At 40.7% G+C, this 26,608-nt stretch overlaps 1 protein-coding gene and 1 long non-coding RNA gene across 2 annotated transcripts; one reads left to right on the forward strand and one right to left on the reverse strand.

Moving 5' to 3' along the window:
• Positions 1–2,592: 2,592 nt before the first annotated feature.
• On the reverse strand, positions 2,593–6,604 carry LOC110984322 (uncharacterized). The gene has a single exon (XM_087142689.1). It carries the CDS (start codon positions 6,566–6,568, stop codon positions 5,411–5,413), a length of 1,158 nt encoding a protein of 385 aa, XP_086998815.1. The 5' UTR covers positions 6,569–6,604; the 3' UTR covers positions 2,593–5,410.
• Positions 6,605–16,471: 9,867 nt separating this feature from the next.
• On the forward strand, positions 16,472–26,257 carry LOC110984350 (uncharacterized). Its single transcript, XR_015426901.1, has 3 exons — positions 16,472–21,235; positions 22,413–22,652; positions 25,320–26,257. It is a non-coding gene; the product is annotated as an uncharacterized LOC110984350 (long non-coding RNA).
• The last annotated feature ends 351 nt before the right edge of the window (positions 26,258–26,608 follow it).

A 26,608-nucleotide genomic window follows, 5' to 3' on the forward strand; every position in this document is an offset into this window, starting at 1 on the left:
GTTATTTTTATTATCTCCCTCTGTACGCCATTTAGGATTTTCCTCTGGTTGAAATTTAATTAAATCTCCCACCTCTGAACAGTGCCTCCTCCGTTTTCTCTGGCTCTCCTGTCCCGACGCCATTTTTTCATGGACGCGATCATTGCAATGATTGCGCATTGATATGATACATGTTACAATGGAGATCAATAGATGCAATCGTGTTGCAATACTGCCGCGCTTGATGATTGGTTGAATCGGTACATTCGTCTGTTTCTAAGCCAATGAGATCTTGCGCCAATGAGTCAAACGGCAGCTGGGTCATGAACTGATCACGGTTGCAGCGTATGATCCTATTATTAGCTGTGTCCGGACGACTTGGCTTCGGCTCAACATAACATAAAAATCAACGGGAAGTGGCTGCAGCCACAACCAGACTTCTCGTGCGTAACTCCATGCGCCAAGCCTCAGCCGAGTAATTCGGGCAAGCCTTAGTCATGGGCCGTTTTCCAATACTCAACTTTGGCTCCGTCTCAGGCTTCAACTGGTTTTTAATTAATATACCTTTAGGACGGACTCAGGGCTCTGCAACCCTGAAAAATGAGAACGGACTCAACGGAATAGTCCGCTCCCGAGACCGTGTGAGTAAAAAATCAGATTGCCTCGCAGACTTTGAAGCTGTAAGCGCAGTAATTAGTCTAATAGTGCCACGGAACATCAAATAAGATGCAAGAGAGCCAGAAATTACAATAATCCAATATAATTTAAACGATTCAGGCCCACAATCGGGGATTGGTTTTGGGAACGAAGCCTGAGACGAAGCCCGAGTCGAGTATTGGAAAAGCGCCTTGGTTCGAAATGGTTTTAACCAAGGGTGGTGGCACGGTGTAACACGCTGCCACAAGATGGCGCTATACCGGACGAATCACCATCACACTGGTGGAGTTCGGGCGGCCTGTTCTTGACACGGGTTTCTTGTTCCCGCTTGAACGGCGGGATCGAACGGCGCAAACACGACTCAAGAGCACTGTTCTCGGAACAGCATCACACACCACAAACTCGTGATATTTTGATTTTTGAACAGCTGCAAAAAGTAAAGAGATGGCTTCCAAAGCCATAGACAATGGGAAGTTTTGCAAAATTAACATCGGAATACATCGGTAAATATATGGTTTTGGAAAGCTTTAGGGTGCTCATATAAAAGTCCAAACTCTCGATAATCATCGAGCACTTTGATGTGCCAGAGTTGTAACTCCTTCTGTGTCCTTCCTCTATGGTTCGAAGGACTGAGGAAGTCAACCCCCCTCAAAACTAAGTCTTATGCACAGACTTACAAAGTCATAAGGATGAGGTAAGTGTGGTTTAGCATGGGGTCAGGAGGTCAGTTTATGTAAATTCTGTTTGACTCTTAAAACTATATGTCCCTTGTCCCGTCAACTTCATATATCTGACTGTGTCCCCCCGTGTAAGTATTGGTGTAACACACAGTGCATGATAATGCTTCGAATCTGTCACAGGGCAAATGTACCCCTTTTATGGTGGTGAGCTGGTAGTTACCTTTCTTGTGGAGCGGTAGTCTGAAAGGGTTAAACGGGGATTCGGAGCATGACAAGGCATTAGTTATGCAGTATTCCTCCTTTGTCATCAATTCCATGTTGGAATCGCTTGTTACAAATCAATTCTCCAGCAACGATGCAAAGTTGTTGGCGGCAAGCAGCTTGCGCTTACCTTGGCAAAAATTTGCCACGTTATTGATCAACTCCATTCAACGTCAAAAGCTATCCCGTTCAACAGAACCAATTAGGCGTTTCAGAAACTCTTATAGCCTTAACATCTATGCCCATGTTACTACAGTGCACCAACAGAACGCCTTGATAACACAGCACATTTGTTATTCTTTGTGTTTGCCTGATCCTGAAATCCTCAGCAGTCATGGATTGCTGCAATGGACAAGCAGAAAGATGGCTCAGAATTTTGACAAGTATTGGAGCTCTCTACCTCGAAAGTGCCATGAACGGAGCGGTCTTCCCTCTTCTTTCGGATTGGGATTGGGCGTCCACTCATCGAGCCGCCCGCAATTCAGTTGTCTCCGCGAACACTACTGCCGAGACAGAAACACATGCGAGCATCGCAGCCGCTGGCATTTTTTTCTCTACTGGTTTCCTGGAACTGATGTGTTCTCCCATTGCCGGCCTGGCAGCCGATAGATGTGGATTTGATGCCGTTATTCTGTTTGGGTTACTTCTTTCCACATGCCGTAGGTGCATGAGAGCTGTCTTCACGAATTCGTGTTCAGTGTTGTTTGGAAAAAAAAATGTTTAATACATATATTATATATATAAACACAGTACAACGATTACATATACAACTAGTCTTCCGCCAACACCTCGTTCCTCGCTCGAAGAAACCTTGACGCCCTCCTCCTCATATAGAGACATTTTATAAATTTATTGGCTTGTGTTTGATATGTCTTCAATCTAGACGGGAAATGGGTAGTTTATATTTACATTTAGATACATGTGCTTCAGTAAATTTTGTCTGTTGTATTGTACCTATTGACATGACCTGATAACTACTGCACATGTAAACTGATATTTAGGTCACAAATATATGTAAATGTACAGGTATTGCTCAGCCTCATTTTAATGCAACACATTCTGCTGACTGTGAAAGACAAGAGTTAGGCAGCATTTGGTAATGTCGCCTTTGGCACATGTATATGTAACTTGGACATTGCCAGTCTCGGGTACATGTACATTGTGTAAAAAAACAACACCACCACACATGTAGATGTAAAATGTACAAATTGCAGAATCAGAGTAACATTGGACAATTATCTTCAGGCAAACCTGAATTCCCAATTCTGATTGGTCGATCCATGGCAACAGTGTGGCATACAACTGTGCTGCAAGGTTCATGTTAAACCCGCATAATGAGCTGTCTGAACCCGATGTAAATGCATTGCACGGCTGCAAAATTTACTGTAAAATCAAAGCAGCCGGCACGTTTCCACTAATTATCTTCATTGCAAGTCAAGTTTACTTGAAGATACATGTACATGTTCATGTAAATGACTTATCACGTTCACGCTTGTGAAACACAATAATGTAGTGCATCTATATCCCACTAGAGCTCATGTGATAACTAATAATGTAACACATCTTCAAATCTTTGGATACAGTATGTCAGAAAGTTGAAGCTTAATTCATCAGGACACCTCTGATACATGTAACATGTCATGCACATCATTGTACATTTACTGGGTACAGAATCAATTGAGTATCCGAGTATGCAAGTAAGCATAAATAAAATCTCAAGCGTGAAAAGGCTTGTGTAGATGGTTACATGTGCGTACATGTATTTCAAGTTATTTTACTACATTGCAACATTACGGCACATCTCTTGGGGGGGACAGGAAACTTGTTAACCCCACCCACTACATAAAAGTCATTCATTTTAACAGTTCTAAATCGTGGTACAGGTTATTGAGGACTGACGAGTTTAACAAAGGATACTGCCCATAAACCAATTTGCATTTACTTTAGTACTGGAGCTATAAAACTAAACCACAAGCACTTTAAAGAAAACATTATTTTGGCAAGCAAGTTAATGCACGAAGTAAAGCGGCCTGTCTAAAAACACTGATAGATGATTTGGCACTAAAATCATTTGTAGTGTTTCATTGAAACTATTTCTTGCCTTATAGTAAATGCTGGATCAAAACTTTTGATCAAAATTTCAGATCATCCGATTATGATGTACATGTACTCATCTACCTGTATAATTTGTATCAGCTGTCTGTACATGTATGCACATATACATGTATGCATTTCACACATGACAAAGGTTGCCATATGATGGCTCGTGGGCATTTGGTATTGAACACAAAATGCCACATTGAAGCCTGTAAAAAATACTGTACCCTCGAAAGCTGACATGATCTTCAGAGGTGTACATTTTTAAAATATTTACAGGAGAAAAACGTACAGGTACACTACACATCATAACCTCGTACCCCCTTTTCCTGCTTAAAATTGAAATGGGGGGCGAGGCCAAAAAGAAGGAAAGAGCATAAAATTCACAAATTTGCTTAAAAACACCTTGGAATCCCACCCCCCCAATCTAAGCACTGCAGACAGTGAGTCTGGTCTTGACTTTACCCCTTGTTGGAACTGCAGTGTTGTGCAGGTCGAGCACGGCACCCTAGACCATCAGTAAAAGGGTGGTAGCCAAGTCAAGGCTGCAACTGAACTGTTCATCTAAAGCTACATGTAGGTCTAGATGTACATGTAGGTCTTCACTCCACTGGAAATACGCGGAGACGCACTGACAACATGCAGTCCTACATACATGTACATGCCGTAGCTCTGGAAGCCCGTTTACACACGATGCAAGAGTCTTTTCCATTGATTCCATGGGATTTACACTGACATACATGTATTCACTCTAGGTCATGGGTAGTCTCTGTCATCTACAGTCGAACCTCGTTAATAAGAGGCCCTTCAGACTTGGCAAATTACCTTGTTATAACAGGAACCTTGTTTATCAGGGATAAAAACAATGACAAACAAAGGATTGGGACCTATGATTATCCTCGGTATAAGCAGACTATTGTATTAACGAAGCTATTGTTAACGACGGTTGACTGTACATTGTATATTCTCTTCTTGGTCTTTACAAGACGAGGCCGAGGCCCACAAGCAGTAGCCTACGCAGGCCTTATCTCAGACGCAGGCCCTCGTAGGGGCAGTAAAGTGCAAGTACTTTCACGTTTTTACATGTACAGTGGAACACTGATAACAAGGTCCTTGGGACAAGTTTATAACCTTGTGTTGTGTACATGTACACAAAAAAATGTCACTTAAAATGGAAAACAAAGAAAAAAGACTTGGGACCAAAAACTGTCCTTGTTTAAATATATGACCTTGTACTGTCAATGCTCTTCTTAATTTATAGTTTTCAACTGTACATGTACAGGTACCACTCTGCCCTGTTCCCTCTGGAGAAAACAGGCAAGTAAAAAAAACACTCAAGATAAAAGACCAATTTTAGTATATGAGGAAACTTTCAGCAAAGGTTCATACATGTATTTGTACAATGTACGGTTACCCCCAAACTCATAGACAAACTAACATTAGGATTCTCCTTAAATATCTTTCCCTGCAAAGTTTACCGGTGGGATGATTGCTTGGAATGTTATGTGCGTAACATGAACAGAAAGTACGTGTACGTCAAAATACAGTGCTTTTTCAGTCTTCTCCCGGTCGCAATATTAATATACATGTACATGTTTCTGTAAAACTAAGACAATTTCACTTTACATGTTGCACATTGAAGATTCCGCAAGCATGGACGGAAATTTTATCACATAATTCATGTCCATGTTACATGTACATGAAGCCAATAATAATGCAATTGTAATACGATCAATTCATTTCTGGCCAGCCTTTTTCACTTTCACTTTTTGACATGGCAGTGAGCTGTCCTCAAGGCTGTACTCTTCCTGCTCTGGGCAAGATGCCTCTTTTTTCGGCTTCTTATCAGTGTCCACTTCAGAAAGACATTCGAGGAACTTTTTCCAACCATACCAGCTGCATTCGATGATCATGGTGGCCAGTGCCCGAGGATGACGACCTTCCGTCTTCCTTGCCTCCACGAGGGCATCCTGGTAGTCATCTTTGGAGGATGTGCTCCAGATGTTGTAGATGGGCGTGGGGAAAGGGGTGCAGGTGGACAGCACGTAGCTGCAGAGCAAACGACAAAGTCTCCCATTGCCATCTCCAAACGGATGCAGGTCAAGCATCTCAAACACCAGCCAACTGCAAGTTTTCAGCAGCTTAAACGTGTTGTCAAAAAGCTGCTCAGAATCCTCTGCTTCATCTGTCTGGCTTCCTTGGGAGATGGCATCTGCTTCATCTGTCTGGCTTCCTTGGGAATTGGACTTTGCAAGTCTACTCTGTGATTCTTCAAACAGAGAGTTAAACCTGTCTAAAATATTATTAACGACTCTGTGCATGTCGTCTGGCATTTGGTATTCATGTATCTCTCCTTTATAAGTTGTATACCGCTGTTTATCACTGTATTGCCCCGGTTCAGTGAGATGTGGATTCTTGGGTGCACTTTTGAGGATTATTTTGTGTGCACCTCTCAGCATGGATTCCTCAATCATGCCATGAGATTTTGTGTCCTTTTCTTTTTCCTTTACATCTAGCAAGTATTCGTAGGCATTTTTCAAGTCCACTGTTTCTTTTTCTTTATCTGACAAGTGGGAATAGTCCTTTTTCGAGGCCAGACACTCTTGAGTGTCCTCCAAAGTACCACAACCGTGGTCCTCTTCCTTGTTGCAGTGAAAAATAAATTTGTCTAGGAATTGTCTCTGCACAGACCCAACATCAGCGTTGCATTTTTCCTTCATAAGATTCCACTTCGCTTGGAATCCTACAATCTCCCTTACCATGTCATCCACTGGTGGAACATTATCTTCCTCTTTACGCCATTTAGGATTTTCCTCTGGTCGAAATTTAATTACATCTCCCACCTCTGAACAGTGTCTCCTCCGTTTTCTCTGGCTCTCCTGCGCCGACGCCATTATTTCATGGAAGCGATCATTGCAATGATCGCGCAATGAAATGATATGGACGCGCTCGTGTTGCAATACTGCCGCGCTTGATGATTGGTTGAATCGGTGCATTCGTCTGTTTCTAAGCCAATGAGATCTTGCGCCAATGAGTCAAACGGCAAGTGGGTCATGAACTGATGACGGTTGAGCGTTGTTAGCTGTGTCCGGATGACTTGGCTTCGGCTCAACATAACATAAAAATCAATGGGAAGTTGCTGCAGCCACAACCAGAATTCTCGTGCGTAACTCCGTGCTCCAAGCCTCAGCCGAGTAATTTGGGCAGCCTGGTGAAATCCGCGTAATCGTAAGTCATGGGCCGTTTTCCAATACTCAATTCGGCTCCGTCTGAGGCTTCAACTGTTTTTTAACTAGCTGACTTTGAAGCTGTAAGCGCAGTAATTACACTAATAGTGCCAGAGAACACCAAATAAGATGAAAGAGAGCCAGAAATTACAGTAATCCAATTTAATTTGAACATTTAAGGCCCACAATCGGGGATTGGTTTTGGGAACGAAGCCTGAGACGGAGCCCAAGTCGCGTATTAGAAAAGGGCCTTGGTTCAATATGGTTTTAACCAAAGATTGCAAGGACAGTCACACACATTGGAAGCCATGTGCGCCTGCAGGATTATCTGACCAACAACTTCTCTGACCAGGGTGCAGACCACTAATTCAAGTGAGAATTTCTGACCAGCTCATTAGCATTAAAAGTGCCCCCACCCGCAGTATCTTTTGCAAAAGGAGATTGTTTGGCCCCCAAAATGGTGAGATTGTGTAAATCGTTGCCAGGATCAACTCCCTGGGTCTTTGAGCTTTCATTTGAGGGCAGAAGGGCTGAAAACTACGGTTGAAAAATGGTCCTAAGTGCCCGAGAAAGTTGAGGGTTGCCACTTGAAAAATGGCTGCAATCAGACTTCGGAAAAATCACTTTTTGGGGGTGATTTTGTTTTGTGGGAAAAATTAAAAATGTAATTGGTTAACCCACAAAAAATTGAAAAGAAAATGAAAGATAGGTGACCAGACAAGAATTTCATTTGTGTTTCAGAAATCTCAGGGATGTTGGCGTGCATGCTATTGGGCCCTGAACGGTGCTGATTTTACACTGTTTTCAATGGGGCTTGAATTAGTGGACTGGACTCTACAATCTTTGGTTTTAACCATGGGTAGCGGCACGGTGTAACACGCTGCCACAAGAGGGCGCTATACCAGGCGAATCACCATCACACTGCTGGCTTCGAGCGGTCTGTTCTTGACAGGGGTTTCTTGTTCTCGCGCTTGAACGGCGCGAACACGACTCAAAAACACTGTTCTCGGAACAGGATCACACACCACCTCCTCGTCAGGGTTTTACAGGAACACACGGAAAAACTCGTGAGATTTTGATTTTTGAACGGCTGCAAAAAGTAGAGAGATGGCTTCCAAAGCCATAGACAATGGTAAGTTTTGCAAAATTAACACCGGAATACATCAGATAATATACGGCTTTGGAAAGCTTTAGGGTGCTCATATAAAAGTCCAAACTCTGAGGAATACGCAACAGTAAGTAAAATTGTCGAGTCATTCTCATTTCGGAAGATATTAGGATTCAAAGTATGTGACAATCCTTCAGTCTGGATTTCAGACATTTAGGACATGCCTTGAAGTAGGGCTGTGGTGGCGACAGAGAAGAGACAAATTGTAAAAGAGAGCCACTACAGCCCTATTTGTGGGGCTAGTTTGCTTTTATTTCATACAAAGGCGTTGCAAGTCCAGGGTTTTTTTTTTTGGCGTGTTAAATCCTGGGTGTGCATGGTGTGGGCGCATATCCCCTTCGCCCCATTTTTTTTTGGGGGGGGGGCTATCGCCCCCTCCCCCCACACACCCAAACACGTAGTAAGGAAAAATGTTGGCTTACCTCTCGGAAATTAAAAATTTCCATTTCAAGGACTGACGCATCGAGATAGGTCACTTCGCGAAATTAACGTGTAGACAACGCTGTTTTATTTCAAGTGACTTACACAGTCTGGTATCTGGACCGTTTACGAGCGATCCTACCTATCGATGTATCAGTTATTCAGTTGAACCTTAATTTGAACCAAGTTTCTGTTTCTGTTAATGGCTGAACATAGTATATTTTTGGTGATATTCGAATAAAATCGTGATGGACATTCGTACGATGACGTAAAATCCTTAGCGAGGCGTACTCGTGTAGTCAGTCACGACAACAATACTGTTGGGTCGAGTTCGGGCGGTCTGTTCTTGACACGGATTTCTTTTTCTCGCACTCGAACGGCGGGAACACGACTCAAGAACACTGTTCTCGGAACAGGATCCCACACCACCTCCTCGTCAGGGTTTAACAGGAACACACGGAAAAACTCGTGAGATTTTGATTTTTGAACAGCTGCAAAAAGTGGAGAGGTGGCTTCCAAAGCCATAGACCATGTAGACAATGGGACGTTTTGCAACATTAACATGAATTATTTTCCTAAACACAGAAATGAATGTTCCTGTATATATATAGAAAAGAATTCAACCCATCCAAAACTTAACTCTCGAGTAACGTACATGGACGCCGCCATGTTGCATGTTATTTGTTTCTTCCCGGCGTTCCAGCGGCCGACCCATGAACAACTTATTGAACTGTTCGTGAACATACGGGAACAAACCGCCCGAACTCAGCCTTGGAGTCCGCTACCCGGTCGGGCCAGCCCACATCACGGAGCGGCCTAGCCTTAGGAGGCCGATGATGCCGTCCCGTCCAGGCTGCAGTTTACTGCCTGACCTGCAGTACATACAACAGCCTCAACGAACAGGGACAGTAAAGTTAGACACATAGAGTTGATGCAGGGCCACAATTTCTTAATTTACACAGTTAATGTGCCTTTACAAAGGCGCTTCCCCTAAGTTACAACTATACTTCGGCACAGCAACGTTTAATAAGAAATTACATTGAGTGTAAATTGCTCATCCTTTCAAGATTCAAAACGGACATTCATTTCCGGTGTGGCTATGCGATTGGCAATCAGAGCGGCAGTGATTTATGTCTCATTTATTTACATTACAATGCCAAACTCAAACTCGAGTAAGGGGCTTCTTTCCCGCGTTTAAGCACGACTAAGTTCTCAGGAATCAGGTCGACCACCAGGCGGGAAGAGAGGGCGAGTTACGTCCTCGCTGGTTGGACTGCTAAGCTAAAGTGGTACCCTCAAATAATCGTACAAATAGACAAACCTGGCAGCCGGGAACCAATTAAGGTGAAGAATGGGGGGGGGGTAGTTACATTTAATTTACAATTTATTTAATTAAGTTAATTGAAATTAATCTTTTACCTGTTTGGTTCATGACATTTTGTGCTTTGTGTTTCTCTTTTGTAAATGTTAATTTAGTACACAAAGCAGTCTTTGTAAGACTCGTGTTGTAGGTCTCGTTCAGTTACGACCTTTGTGACACCTGTGGTTTTTTAACGTTTGTCCTGTCTTTGAGTTTGATCAAATACATCTTGGGACGTATACAAATGGCTTCGGATATGCTTGCCCCACCAAATTCGTCTTTTTTTAAATTACCGATGACTTTTTTGTTTTTAGGGTCGTGTAACTTGTGATCCATCGGGTAATTACTAAAATCAAACTGGTCTCGCAAGTCCAAGAGGTCTTTATCGATGCTGTCGGTTTTTATTTCAACGAGTTAACCAACGGTGTCGGTGTACAAGAAACGTAATCGGTCGTTATAACGACACTTTAGCGTTTTGTAATAAAATCGGACATTCACATCTTGGACAGTTCCAGTATCGCAAGCCCCGCATCAATTGGTTTGTTGAGTACGACTTTGGTTTTCATCATTTCGATATAACTCATGTCACATTCTTTGAAATGGATAACTTTCTTAAAACTGGGTTTATTCACCATGCGTTTAAACCTTACGACGTCATGATTGTTGTTGTCGCGCATTATTTCTGCCTTACAACGTTTGCGAACGTTTTCCATCGTTTGCCATATAGGCCTACCGCATTATTAGCGAGTTTAAAAAAATTTTGGTCGAAACGATGGTTTGCTTGTTTACAAAGGTCCGTATTCTTTGTAATTTCTTTGTAATGTAACTACCACGTCGAGCGTTTACCCATAGTGACCCATGGGGTCTAAATTGAGAATGTATTCCGTGTCAAAACTTCTTATTTTTCAACCCATTTAAAGTTTGAAAATGGCAAATACTGACTCATGGCCCATCCGTAAAGATTGTTTGCATCCAAATAAAGTATGTAACTCGTTGGTTGGCTAGGGTCGTAATCAGACAAGTGCTTGTTATTGGCTTTGACATAACGTTTACCTCCTACGCTCGAGATACCTCCTCGTTTAGCTTTTTCAAAAAACAAATGCTTGTCGATGTCCGTTAATGGCTCGAGTTCAGCTCGAGTTCAACTCGACTGTGTTTTAACAACGCGTCCGAAAAAAAGTACTGGAGACGTGTAGTACTTTGAGAGATCGAGCCTATAACTATCATATCATGTAGGCCTATTTTAGAAACACGTCCACTAAAAGCAAAGTGTCCGTTTTGATATATAGATTGTGATAATCACCTAATGTTTTACATCCAAATGTTGCCCAGTGACACTCGTTGAGCGCAGGTGTATTCTTCGTTAGCAACGCTTGACCGTTTGAGCGAGCTATAAAACACTTTTTGACGGTGGATGATGCGTTTCGGTAAATTTTCACAAGAGTCCATGTACTCCTACGGGTACACTCCTTTCTGTAAAAGCAGACCGTTTTGATCAAGTTTATCGATGTGATCGAGTTTGTCTTTTGGTCACGCTTTGAAGATATTACTAACGACGATGCCATAAAATGATACCAGTTTGTAAATCGAAGTCGAGCAAGACTAAACGAGATGTATTTTTCACTGTTTTTAGGAATACCAGAAACTAAGTCTGTGCAAAGATTGCCTTCAAACGTGGCCGCTCCTTGCATAATGAGATGCGCGTCATAATTTTCCAAATTATCGAATATCACGGGAATCGGCGTTTCGTCAGGCACCACTTGGAGTTGTAAGTTGCAATAAGAATGCGCCGCGCCTCTGAAGACAACCGTGACGTGACAGTGATCTCTAACTTTGGGATTTTTTGAAAAACGTTTAATATATTTTAGCACCGAGCGTCACCTTCTGCCTTACTTGGGTCATCACACTAACATTTGTATTTGTTGTAACTAATGTGTTGCACGCATATCCAACACTTTCTGGCATAACTGTATTGTCGTTCTTCTTCGGGTGTGAGTTTGAGCGACTCGGGTTTGCAAAAATGTCGTTATTTTTTTGGTTTCTTTCATGGGACTTTGGACAAATACCCGACTCGCGTTTGGCCCCTTGATAAAGCTTTTCGGCGGTTTTACGGTTGTCGCATCGTATTACAGTATAATAAAAAACGCAAGCGACGTGTTTTTGTGGCTTTGATTTGTCGTTCGTTTTAACTAAGATCGATTCAAAATTGGCATTAATCACAAACGGAGTTTTTTTTGTTTGAGTGTATAATTTTCAAAAACTAATGTGGGAAATTCTTTACCATATAAATTTCCTAGCATTTCAACAAAACAAGCGGAACTTCCTTCGCCTTTACACTCTTTAAAATGTTTTAAAGTGTGAATTGTAACGGTCACAAATGTATTTTATCTTGCCGTGTTGTTGATTTTCCCCCAAAAAGTCTTGATTTATCCGTGATCCAACAATAGTGACTTTTAACGACTGGTTTCGGCAAGCAACCTGTTTCAACAACAACAGATTGTGTTTCTTCCGTGATATAAAGCAGGTCCACGTGAAGTTTGTTCCGGTGCAAAGTTTTTCAAAAGCTGTAAATAAAATAAAATTCTCTTCGTTCTTTATTGAGTCTTTGAGCAGCCCCTAATTTTTCTCCTGCCTTGGGATGTTCGTATCCTAATACGTTGAGCGTAATGTTGTTTTGTTTTTCGATGCGCCATATCTGCGACAACGGTGTGAGAAAATCGATACCCGTAAATTCAAGACCGTCGTCATCGGTATAAGTCGTTGTTCTTTCTTCGTGTATCTTAAAGTCTGGTTTATCTTTGAGTCATTGTAACACGTGTCGGGTGTAGCTACCCAAAGCAGCCCTCAGACACCATCGTACGCATTGTTCGTCTTCAGTTTGGATATTAATCACGGCTTGTGGGCGTTTTAACAAATTTGTTCAGTTCTATATAACTGCTTCCACTAATGTCACCATACCTAACAATGTTGATGTAAATGTATTTATTTTATCTACAATATACCCCGAACCTTTATTGACAAAACGCTCAATTTGTTCGATAAAGTTGTCTCTGTGCTCAAGCATAATTTGGTTTAACGAGGCATTTCTCGATACAATGGTGTACTCTGTATTAAATGTATGTTGTTAACTTTTGTCTCTGTCGTCATCGGGTCCGCGTTCTGGATTAAAAAAATCTACAATTTTAATTTGACGACGCTCAGCGATTTCTTTCCACGTTGCTACGATTTTGTCGCGTATTACTTTGTTGTAATAGTTGTAAAATGTTATAACGTCTGAAACTATTTGTCTAGTTTTAAATTCAAAATTGACGCTACTATTTTTAAATCTTGATGTTGTAATTTAGATCGACTCTTGCAAAATCTTGGGCATAATCTAAATAAGATTTAACCACACGTAGGTAATCGGGTCTTGTAGATCGATTGCTTCGCCCCGTGGGTGTAACTGTTAAACCGTGTGTTTCAACGAGTCGTTTGAGATCTTCTTTTTACATCTCGTGATATTGTATAATCTTTTAGGTGATCTCGAATCGCTTTGAAGATGTCTTTTTTGAAATAACGACGCATATTTCGATTTCTGGGTGGTGGTAAGTTTACGTTGAAATCTTCGATGTATTGCTTGAGACTGTCTTGAGACCCCGATCTAATTTTCTACGGTATTAAAATTTTGTTCATCTTTATATATCACTTTATAATCTTATTTATAAAATATCTATTTATCAAGTATCAGTTTTCTACCTCAATGCGAGCTAGAAAAGTAATTTTACGTTATCCTAAGTAAGTTAATGTTTTAGCTCATGGATGCAAAGTGTACTCTTAATATTCTTCTTCATCGTTTTCGTTAATTTCGTTACTTTCATTCAAGATTCTTTTGGCTTCTCCAACATTTCTAGGTGTATCTCTTTCCTCCATCAGTTCAATAATTTTCATTTCATCATCATTAGGTATGTTTCAGCTTCCCGGCAAATCTAAAATAATCATCTCAGCTTTAACTCTTACACTTGCTCCATAAGACATTGATCCATGTTTTACATAATAGATGTCACTGATACTTATCAAAGATTTTGCCTCGCATCGTATACCGTTATACACATATAGGTCTTTCTTTGGGATTGGATTTTCATTTCCATCTAAGATAGTAGTGAGAGTTTTAATATACTTTTGTGTCTTTTGTGTTTAATTTTATATACATACATTTGTGCCCATTTTTACTAAATGAGTATACAGGCTTTAAAACATGATCAATTTTTTCTTGCTTCATTAATATATTTTTGCTTGCATTGATAAGATTAGAGGGAATGACATCTTTTGATTGTTTACCAATAAATGTATACGCTTGTTCGTTAATTTGATGTAAGACGTCTATTTCTTTGTCCAAATGACAACATATTTGATAACCAGTTATATTCAATGGCTTTTGGGTAGAATGCCATAGCATGTCATCCTAGGTATCACAATGAAAAGTTTGCATTTTTTCGTCTTTGTATCGATAATATATAGGTGAAAAGCATTGCGTTACATAAGTATTCCTTTTTGTTATAAGTTCTTCTATAACGAGATTTATTGGATCAAAAGACCCATATATGACATTTGGTCTTTACAATTTTGTTTGTGAAATTCGTGGTCAACAACTACAATATATGTTTTGGTTGTCATCGTTTTTTTATAACTATATTTATTAAAATTATTTATTTAAACCGATACCACTTTAGGCCTAGAGAAATAATATTCCGAAATATATTTTAGATGTTTACAAAACAGAGCTTCATGACAATCGTTGCGTCTTTGTTTTGTTTTTCCATGTGAGCAAACGGGGTGACACTCTGGGCATTTATATTTATAAATTTCATGTTTACAATTAAGACACTTGAAACGTTTTTCTCTACATTTATGGCAATATGACAACATTTGGTTTGGGGCTATTGACATACTTGTCTTTAACAGTGTTTAAATTATATATCATTTATTTAAAGTGATAATATTAACACCACCCGCCGAGTAATCACAAGTTCTTTGAGCGAGCTCAATAATGCATACGTTTTTATCGCGTTACCCAGCACCGACAACTCACAACACGAGTGAGTTGTGAGGTGTGCGATGTGGGGTGTTGTGGGTGTGTTTTAGGGTTGGTTGGAGGTGATTTGAGTGGGTTGTGTAGGTATAGGACGGATTTTTGTGTTTTCACTTTTAATTTTCTGGAAATGTCACTTTTTTAGTCGGGTTGGTATAGGAGAAAATTTTGGTCTAGGATCATCATTTAGAATACTACTCCCCCTTTGTACCTCATGATCATCGCCGCAATTTTTTGTTGGTAATCTGCATCCCTAAAACGTTGTGTACTACAGTATGGGAAGTTAAATATTCATGCGATTGTTGGTGCTTGATATGATCTGACAACATCAAATTTTGTGCTTGCGCAGTTGCTTTAATTAGGTTGTGTACCCGAAGTGTTCATGTGCAGTTGTTGCCCTTGTCGAACTTTTTCTTCTGGACTTCTTCTGGGAATTAATAGCCAAGCTGTTTGTAAGATTTTGAGTTTTATTTGAATCATTTTATGGTATTTTATGAGATCTTGTGCTCACTCCCTGTGATGAAACAGCGCATTTTGTTTTTCTTGAACTTAACTATCCTGTGATGTTCAACATGTTGTTGATTAGTCTTAGCCAAATTCGTACAAAGACTTTGAAAACTGATGTTTTGGATTGACAAAGTAAAATGACAAATATATGCATGGATAATGGAAAAGGGCATCAATATCATTTAAAAAATTATTAAAAACGACAAAAGTAAATCTAATGTTAGATATTTTTTCTTTCTGTTTCCTGGTCACTGCGATAGGTTGTACTTAATTCCAAAGTAAACACCACAAATATTGTTACGATATTACTGGCCTCACTTGTCCGGTTACGCTGAGGCAGTAATCAGGCATTTTTGGAATTTTTGAATTGTTCGTCTGACCGGGCGGAGATGATCATCGAGCACTTTGATGTGCCAGAGTTGTAACTCCTTCTGTGTCCTTCCTCCATGGGGGACTGAGGAAGTCAACCCCCCTCAAAACTAAGTCTTATGCACAGACTTACAAAGTCATAAGGATGAGGTAAGTGTGGTTTAGCATGGGGTCAGGAGGTCAGTTTATGTAAATTCTGTTTGACGCTTAAAACTATATATCCCTTGTCCCGTTAACTTCATATATCTGACTGTGTCCCCCCGTGTAAGTATTGGTGTAACACACAGTGCATGATAATGCTTCGAATCTGTCACAGGGCAAATGTACCCCTTTTATGGTGGTGAGCTGGTAGTTACCTTTCTTGTGGAGCTGTAGTCTGAAAGGGTTAAACGGGGATTCGGAGCATGACGAGGAATCAGTTATGCAGTATTCCTCCTTTGTCATCAATTCCATGTTGAAATTGTTTGTTACAAATCAGCAAATCAATCCCCCAGAAACGAAGAAAGCTTGTTGGCGGCAAGCAGCCTGCGCTAACCTTTGAAAAAGTTTGCCACGGTATTGATCAACTCCATTCAACGTCAAAAGCTATACCGTTCAACAGGACCAATCAGGCGTTTCAGAAATTCTTATAGCCTTAACATCTATGGCCATGTAACTACAGTGTACCAACAGAACTCCTGGATAACACAGGACAGTTGTTATTCTTTGTGTTTGCCTGATCCTGAAGTCCTCAGCAGTCATGGATTGCTGCAATGGACAAGCAGAAAGATGGCTCAGAATTTTGACAAGTATTGGAGCTCTCTACCTCGAAAGTGCCTTGAACGGAGCAGTCTTCCCTCTTCTTTCGGATTGGGATTGGGCGTCCACTCATCGAGCCGCCCGCAATTCAGTTGTCTCCGCGAACACTACTGCTGAGACAGGAACACATGCGAGCATCGCAGCCGCTGGCATTTTTGTCTCTACTGGTTTCCTGGAACTGATGTGTTCTCCCATTGCCGGCCTGGCAGCCGATAGATGTGGATTTGATGCCGTTCTTTTGTTTGGGTTACTTCTTTCCACATTAAAGTGCCTCATGTACGGACTTTTCAACACAACTATTGTAATTGTATCAGTTGGTCGTCTGCTTCAAGGAATAGCCAGTGCCTGTATCCAACCAATTGGCTTTGCTAGGATACAATGCATGTATGATAAGTCATCGAAAGAGTTTAGGAGTATCCTGGCACTGGCAATGGCCAGGATATCATTCACGTATTTTGCTGGACTCCTTACTGGAGAGCTGTACAAATTAATGGAATGCCGCGTGCTTCTCATCTTTATACCCATGACACTTATGCTAATTAGTGGCGTTTTGATAACTTTCCGAACCAAAAATCTTCATTTGTCAAGTAAGCCTTCTGAAGAAAGCAAAACCACACACAGCGTAGTATTTCAGGGCGGCGATACCTTGCGATGGAGGGTCTTTGGCGACCTGCAAATCATCAACATAGCACTGTGTTTTTTTGTTGCCGACATAGGAAGGACGTCCCTTGAACCATCCGTGGCAGTATGGATGAAATCTACCTTTGGGGCTGACCTATCAACTATATCACTCGTATTCGGTTTGTTTGGTCTAGCAATTGTGTCTAGTAGCTTTTTCAGCTCATGCATCCTTCCTGTCTTCAGAGGTCGATCGTGGATTTATGGGATTTTAACGCTGTGTCCCGCAGGATTGACTCTGATATTCCTGAATTCGTGTCGTGAAATGTACTGGGCTGGTTTTGCCTTGTTTGTGCATTTCTTTACCGCGAGTGGAACCCGTTTACTACTAACATTCATGTGCTTTACACTTGCTGCTAACCGCTACGCCGCAGTGTCTGGACTGTTGTTTGCTATAACCAACACGGGGATGGCAGCAGCGAGTCTTGCAGGACCTCTCGTTGCCGTGTGGCTCTTTGACCCGGTTTACCTTGTGTATGCAATTGGTGTGGTACACTTGCTGTGCACTATTCCTATGATATTTCTTCGCGAGCTAGACTCTAGACGTGGGCCTAATATCGTGGATTATTTTCATGGCGACAACCGTAGTGAACAGGAGTACCGAATAGTTGATGTGCATGGCGAGAAAGTTCCATTCTTATGTCGTTCAGTTCCGGTTCAACCCCAAGAACGGAGTGGTACAAATTGAAGTCTTGCGTGGCCGTAGGTGCATGAGAGCTGTCTTCACGATTCGTGTTCAGTGTTGTTTGGAAAAAAATATATATGTTTAATGCATGTATTATATATATAAACACAGTACAACGATTACATATACAACTAGTCTTCCATTACTAAAGCGTTCCTCGCTCGAAGAAACCTTGACGCCCTCCTCCTCATATAGAGACATTTTATAAATTTATTGGCTTGTGTTTGATATGTCTTCAATCTAAACGGGAAACGGGTAGCTTATATTGATTCCCGTTTTAAAAAAATCTCGTAATCAGAGTGGTGAAATCCACGCATAAAGATGGTTGACCAAACTCTTATACTATTCTGTAAAACTGAGCTGCACAAAAACCAGTAGATGTTACTGACACCACCAATTCTAGGAACAAGTAAAAGCGTGTATGGGTAACTAATGGCATACTGGGACGACATTATAATACCAAATTATGACGTCCAATTATGACAATCAATGATGATGTCTGCAATTTGTTTAAAAAGTTATCCTGACTATATTTGTGTACAAAGTTAGTGGTTAGATGAGAATTTATAACTTCGGGCAGGAACGTGTTAATACCCACAGTGTAGTATTAAAATTTACGTTAAGTTCTAGATACCATCAATTAATGTATAAAAGTAACCTAATTCTTTATTTCAAATAACGATTGTGGTTCTGATATTCTCATGATTTTCAAAGTGCTCGAAATCACTTTCTGCTTCATGTTCAGGCTTATTTGTCATACTATAAATAGTTGAATACGCATGGAAAAAGGTTTTAATTTTTTTCCCTGGGCTGAGGCATGTGGTGATTTTTGAGAATCGGTTTTTGCTAAATAGTTGATAAAAAAAAATAAGGCCAACTTCAAGGACCTCCCAGCTATTCCTACCTGTGTTCATGCTTGACAGCCTTGTTTCGTCGTCGTAAATGTGGGGGCTTCTGCCTGGCTGGCCCGGGCCCTGTCTGTGACCCATAAACGACCTAACTCTGTAAACGCTTTCGGGCCTCTTTGAAGCTTTGTGGCCTTCCAGGCACGTGCCGGGGTAATTCTAGACATGCCTTGGCAGCAGAGTATCATTTCCTGCAAAGACCCCCCTCTATTGTGTCTTGTTTTGTGTTGACGGAATCTTTGGAATTCCTCTCAGATTTCCAGGGGTTGCAGTAGGCACAATAGCCTTAGGGTGTACAGCTTGTGCTTCACATTAGGGGGTCCCCCCTTCCCACATATCGTGCTGGATATACCGAATAGGTCATACTTAAGCCTGAGGCTATTCCATGTGGCTTTTTACTGAAAGATAGAACAGCTGTTGGTTCAAAGCTTACTACCTTTCCCTGTGGTTTCTCTGCGGATTTCATGCTTACAGGGTACATAGGACACGCACGAATGATTTTAAAACTATTTAGAACAGCATCTATGTTCAAAGAAATAAAACTAGGGTAGTGATACAAAATCACCACATTATGCATCAATGGTGAAAAAAATGGCAACTGACACGGAGGGAAAACTTTTAAATGATACTACTCTCGAACGAGTAGAGAACACCATATATTTGGGAACACAAATTGATGAAAATCTAACTTGGCAAAGGCATTTTGGCTACATTACAGTTGAAAAATCTTTTTAAAAATATTGGTAGGCCTAGTATGAACAGTCAGTGTCTTCGCAGTAGCATATTACCAAAACGTATAGATGTAACGCTTTTATTTTACCGTATTTGAATGTCTCAACACTGACTTGGGGTAGTCCGACTCCTAAATGCAATAGACTACTTACTCCACAGAAACGAGCAATGAAGGTAATTGCAAGAATTGGGCTTCTTGAACACACACTGGACCCAATTTGAAACTATTAAAACTCACTGACTTGTATTATCTCAACTTAGGCAAATTTATACATTAACATATGAATCATGCATTACGTGCATGTTTTATTCATGTTCTACATTAACCCCAAATATTAATTCCTGTAATACTCGCAGTACAGCTGGTAACAAACTTCATGTTAGTGTTTGTAGAAGTTCCTTGTCCAGGAACAGCGTTATCCAACGTGGCACTAAATATTGGAATAGTCTGGATTATTCTCCTAAATCATTATCCACTTCTTCATAGCTTCACAAGAAAACTTAAACCTTACTCTCTAATTACATGCTAAAACATTATAATAGGGATAATAGCGGCCTTGATTACTGCCTTACAGCTATTTACGTGCTTTGTGTTCATCTGTCTCTCGCCTGTTTATCTGTCCATAGGCTGGAGAACAAATACTGTTACTATTAGTTGCCATTAGTTGAAATATTAACCAACCTGGTATGTACGGTATATTTGGTGGAATGTTTATATACAGTCAGATATCATGTATGTATGGGCAGATTGTTGGTAATTTTGGAATAACCTAATTGTACACGTACTCCAGCCTGGATCCTTAAAGCTCTTTGAACAATAAAACTCAAGTATGGGGGGCCTGACGATTCGATCCTAGTAGAACAGATTTTGCTAGAATCGAAACGTCAGGCCCTCCATATTTTGAGTATTTGTATTTTAGGTCATTGTAGTCAGCAAGCAGTTTGCAGCAGTTTTGTATTATTATTTTTATTATTATTGGTTTATTGCTATTTATATACATACGTGTACAATACAAATTGCCTCGCCTCTCGTGCATTGAAATACAATGAGTACTGAAATTTAAGAAATACATATTTATAACAATAAATAATTAAGCAATAAAAGGAGTTAATTTTTATAACACTCGAAACTAGCAAAATAACAAATTACTTGGTATCATTCAGTCCCCTGACTGCCGTTGGATAAAAGCTTCTTCTAAACCGTTATGTATTACACATAATTACTCTGTAACGTTTCCCTGAACTTAACAACTCAAATAACTTATTCGCGGGGTGAAATTCGTCATATACCGCTGGTCCTATTCTCTACTCTAGATCTGTAAATTTCTGAAACTGGTGTGAGATTACATATGTTTTGAATAAAACAAAACAACAAGAAAAACTTTAAAAATCCAACTTTATTGAGGTGAGGCTTGTTGGATGACCCAGTGTCATTATTATGGACATCAGTGTTTGGAACAGAATGAGGGTTTACGTTGGGAGACAGAGATTTTTTTTTAATTATACACTAGAGCACACAAGGGATATTTACAGATCGTGAAGTATTATGTTTAACAAATAACGGGGCAGAGTGATCGTTTAAGCTAGAACCATTTCTTGAACTGAAGGATTTCTTCCGAGTCCAATCACAAGTAATCTGTCGAGGTAGGTTTTATGAGTATTTTCTCAGGCAGGTATATCATTGTGACTAGAGAGAAGGATAACGTATTGTGGCGAAATCTCCTAATTCTAATTTCTTCCTCGGTTCATAGACCAACAATAAAACATCAACAGGAATTCGTAAAGCCTGTGTCTGCGCATACGCGAAACGCGACAGCAGGATTCCATATAGTTTGTACAGAGTTTAACATTTATAAGGTCATATTATTGTATACGTTAATAGGAAGTAAATTGCAAATAGCCTTCATGAAAGACCAACTTAATTACGACCGAAGTTTTGTCAAAAATGTTGACAAAAACTAATTGTACATACTGCCTCCGAAAATTTCACTGTAAGGTGCAATCAGATGCTCATCTCAGGACACTGAAAATGAACAAATGGCTGGGTTTCAAGGCCAGTTTTCGTCAAAATAGCCTTCGAGCTTTAAATTTGCAAATAGTATCTATTGAGGGCGGTGTTTTTTTGTTAGTTTACACAGAGCTTAAAGATTTTCAGACAGCGATGAATTTGACTATATGAAGCAAACTATAGGACAGAGGGAGCCCCCCCTCCCCGCCTTTGTGTTGGTCATTGTTATATTGGTATCTTAGGAATTCCTTTCAGACATCTGGGGATGTGTTTAGTGACAACAGGCTGGAGTGTGTGTAGGGATTGGACATTTGACATGGCCATGTATTGGACGAACCTTCATTCATTGAATTTGTCACCTGACTGTCTTACGTGTAAAGTTGACAACCTCACTGTATGGTTGACTACGTTGCCGTATAACTGCTTGCAAGTCCCTGTAACAACAGTAGACCTACAACATAATGACGTAACGCAATGTTTACCGTGGTGCATTGTGGATGGAAGCTGATGGGGTCCTGTGTAAATTCAGCAAAAATGATCATATCTATAATAATGTCAAGTGTAAAGTTAAGGCATCCATCTATCCATCTCTATGTATTTTTATGTCCTTTGATGCAAATTTTGTTTTGTTCAGAGAAGTTCAACATGTCTTTAATGATCAGCAAGTAAATGACATGAAGTGTTTGATGTCCAAATATCACTGGTTATTTCACACAATTCGGTGTGCCAGAGAACATACGTTTTGATCAAGTATTTCAGTCAATATGTCAGTTACTTAGAATTTATAAAACTCGCACAATTCCTCACCATCAGATGTCTGGTGGACTGGATGAAAGGTTGAATCGTACTATTCAGACAACGCGGTAACTGGTGACTACGGCAGCTAGGAGATCATGAAGCTGGTGGACCAATGGAATCTAGCATCGAACCCTCCTAGAGAAGCACGAATGGCCTCTGAGGATGATGACGCATTAAAACAAACAACCACAACCCAGTGTGGACTTGGGCCTGGGCGTGGTCTGTGTGAGGTTCTTTTCATTATCTTAGTCACTGGTAGGTGTACCAGCAGGCCTGCACTGCTGCGGAGTTAGGTTTCAGTAAGTTCAGTCTTCTTAATTAGCATCCCCTTCAACTGCCTCTTGTCACATTCTGCGTTATTTTTTAATAGATCTCAAAAACTGTATCTCTGGTTGCTTATTTTCCATTATTTTGCGATCGTGAAGAAAACAGCGTGATGTTACAGTATTAATCGTTTACTTTTGATACAGCCCTAGATATTATTTGCCCAATCCACTTTTAAGCCGACCTGCAAGACAGCGCATTCCAATGCATCCTTTCTTTAATACACAAAGGCCTTTCTTTATGTTCAAACGCCCCCTCACGTGATTCAAATGAGGTTTCAGTAATCGACGAGTACACGTACTACAATGACCACTCAAGTCACGATGATCTACTGGCGTCAGGATGATCAGGACGATCTCTGGCATTGGAGATACTTTCGGTAATAAGATTCAAACTATAGACCTTGTTCGTATACCGGTCGAGGTCGATACTTTTTTCCTCACTCAAAGCCTGCAAAAATGCAAGGGTAGTCAAGGCCCGTTCAACGATATCAAGAGTTATCGACGCACGATACCTTCATATAGAAGATGCGTGAAATGATGGTACGGACGTCACGCATGAAAACCGGACAAAACGGCCCCAAAAGAAAGCAAAACAAAGCGGATAATCAGCCTCAGGCAGTGGGCCAAGTAGCGTATTCGGGTCATTGATCGGCGCAGGGTCAAAAGAATTTTTTTTTACTTACGACAGCCTTGTTTAGCCAGCGAAAGAACCCGCAACCGAGTCCAGGTGAAAGCACTGTTTATTAAATGCTTTATTGCTATTAACACCTTAACGTGAAAATGGGGAAAAAAACAGATCTCGAAAGAAACCTGCTCCCTATGTCCTCTGGACGGGCCACTTTTTGTTAGTCGTACTTCTTTTGTAAGCCGGCCAATAGTATAAAATTCCCCTCCCCAAAAAGAGAGATTTCTCTATCGTTAGCAAATACAAGGCCCGCAACATTCAAATATTCGCTGTACATTGTACATTAGCATTCCAGCTAAATATCTTGCAGCCATTTTGAAATCAACTTTGTGTAAATCAGAAACAATTGTTTCTTTCAGTGCTGCCTACTAATTCAGTTTATTTAAGAAAGTATACTTTTCTAATGATGTGGTCGATGCACGTGGGCTGACATGCCCATGGCATTGACCGCATTGATCTTCAAATGGCTAACCAAAACTGTATGTGTGATTGAGTAGAAACGTTGTAGTGATAATGAGTAGGTTTTCATGCATGCCAGATTCTTAAAAATCTTGCTCGGGAGATCCAAGGACTTGGATGGACAGAATTGCCTTCTCCCGGCCTTGAGATTATCGGAATAAAAACAAAGCCCTTTGCAAGGGTACCACTGTGCCAAAAAGGCACAAAATATGGCCACCCTTTCTATCCCGCAGTGCCAAGTGAGCACTAAGAATTTCAACCCCTTGGAGCCATCCAGCCAGAAAGTTTTTCTAAGACGTAAGGACGCCCTCACATTAACATCCATTCGTGATTGATTGTCTGACGACAGGCAGTGTCGTCAGATACTGTATAGGGGCCTAGACGACTAAAAAAGGAGCATAATTATGTCACGGTATTAATAAAGTATCCATTCAAAGCAGCACTCCACGTGAACATTAAGACAGTCTTAGGTCCAGGTTCACCTGCAATTAGCTTAATAAAACATTAATACCTCTTGAAGTGGAAACATTCAACACATACCATGAAATCAAAATGTTACTCTAATATTTTTTAGTAGTGTTAGCGTTAGTGTGCAGTGCATTACCATTTTTATCACACATTCGAGTAATATCGAATACTGCAGCCGAAGCATAGAAAATGAAGAAATTTTGCAAGAATTGCTGGTGGATAGCGAATCTGACATGTCTTCCACTTGTGCTGGCGATGCCAGTGATGTGGACAACAATGCCTATAATTTTCAACGTATTTACTGGTGAACCCGATAAATATTTCGTTGTTTCGTACAGTTTGTGCCTTAATTGTCTAAAACAATGGTTCGTTCCTGGTGTAGATCATGGGTGCAATCACGTATATCCCCCGTCCCAATTTATGTTAGGAATTTATGCCACTGTGGCAATTCTTTTCGTAGCTTCAACAAATGTTATGGACAAGACAGGCTAGGGTGATAGCTGTTGCAAATTAACACACACCTGGCTTGTGTCAAACAGCAAAAGCTTCCAATAAACAGTGCAACCCCAATGCACAATATTCCAATTTCTGAAGACTTTTGGAACTGTGTGTTTAAATTGGAATTGATGTTATTTGTAGTTGAGCCACTTTGTTCTGACATGGTTGCTCAGTGAAGGCATATTCTGCATGGCTAGTTAGAGGGTTTAAAAATCCACGCCTACCATTTTGCGCTCCACAGACAAATGTAAACTGCGGTGATTTAGAAAGGGTAAGTTCTGTAAAGGAGAATGAAATTTTGTAAGCCGACAAATCGATTTCCTCGAGGCAATTAGTTGTATTGCCACGTAAAAATGCCATACATGTAGGGCTACCACAGTACCCTCATTTTTCCAAAGTATGGACGATAGGCCTACTCGTGACAATGGTAAAGGTCCCTCGATTTTTTTTTCAGACAATATATACTTCTTTTCTTCGTCATTACAGATCTGGCCAAAACCTTGTTCCAGACGAGACCATGGTCCAATTCAAGGGAAGAGTATCATTAAAACAGTGCATGCCAAGAAAGCCAACCAAATGGGCCATCAAGTGATTCTTCTTCAACGAGTCTGAAACGGGGTAACGTGCGCGCACATTTTTCACAGGGCCACAAGCACGGACAGCAACAAGTGACAACTCAGAGACAGATAATGTAGTTGATCAAGGTACATCGACGTGCAAGGTCAACTTGTTGTGGAACTTGTAATGGCTTTGAAAATCAAGGACACTGCATATTCGCTGATAATTAGCACGCCAGCCCAGCTCTAGTCAGTAGGTTGACCCTGCGTGGCTTTCGTTTTTGTAGAACTGTGCACTACAAGACTCAAGAGTTCCTCATTTTCCAAACCCGAATTAATACCCCATTACTTAAGAGGATAAACCCCTGTTTTAAAACCAGTCTGGACATCTATGTGTGGACATACCGCGTGTCACACTCATGACTAGTTACAGTAATTGTAGTGTAACTAATAGGCAAATTCGTTGCATAAGAAAAGTTCCACAGCGTCTCAGGGTCTCCCATTACTAAAGCGCTAACACCTCGTTCCCCGCGCGAAGATACCTTGACACTATCCTGATTAGAGACATTTTAAGTTATAAGTGTGTGTCTAAAATGTTTACAAACTAGAGGGAAAGTGTTTGTTACAGTTACAAATTAGTGGGCTGTATTGATTCCCAGTTTGATGACATCACATTATCACCAGAGTTGTAAGTATACATAGAAGATGGGGGGTAAAAGTCGAACACTTTTACGTGCGGCGAGCGTGTGGCAGACAGAAATTAAAAGACGGAAACGAGGACGCTAGAAATATGGGAAAGGAAGCCAAAGGAAATAATTTAAAGTGAATTTAATTTATAAGTTTAAATCAGCAAAGCAGTGAATGAAAGCACAGGAAATCCAGTTTCTTTGTAAGTTAAACGTTTCACGCAAAATACCGTGAATAACAGACAAAAATATTTCTATGGTCAGAACGAGGCAAATTATATTTGGCGAGTATAATTAGCTTTATACCTTAAAGAGCCCCCAAAGGTCAGGAAGAGCCCCGCCCAGCCAGTGTCCTGGCGAAAGGAACGCAGCTGTCGGGCCACACGTAGGTAGGTCGGCGTAGAAGCCAGGAATTTAGCCTCGTCATGGAGCCACAACTCTCAAGCATCGACGGTCCCACAGCCGTGTCAGCCTCAGAAATGGTCCAGCGATGAGGAGAAGACGACACGGATCGCTCAACCCTGCCCATCCC

The sequence above is a fragment of the Acanthaster planci genome, linkage group LG10 (assembly GCF_054643075.1).
Source record: "Acanthaster planci isolate LZ-2023a linkage group LG10, COTS_SCS, whole genome shotgun sequence".
In the NCBI taxonomy this organism is placed as follows: Eukaryota; Metazoa; Echinodermata; class Asteroidea; order Valvatida; family Acanthasteridae; genus Acanthaster; species Acanthaster planci.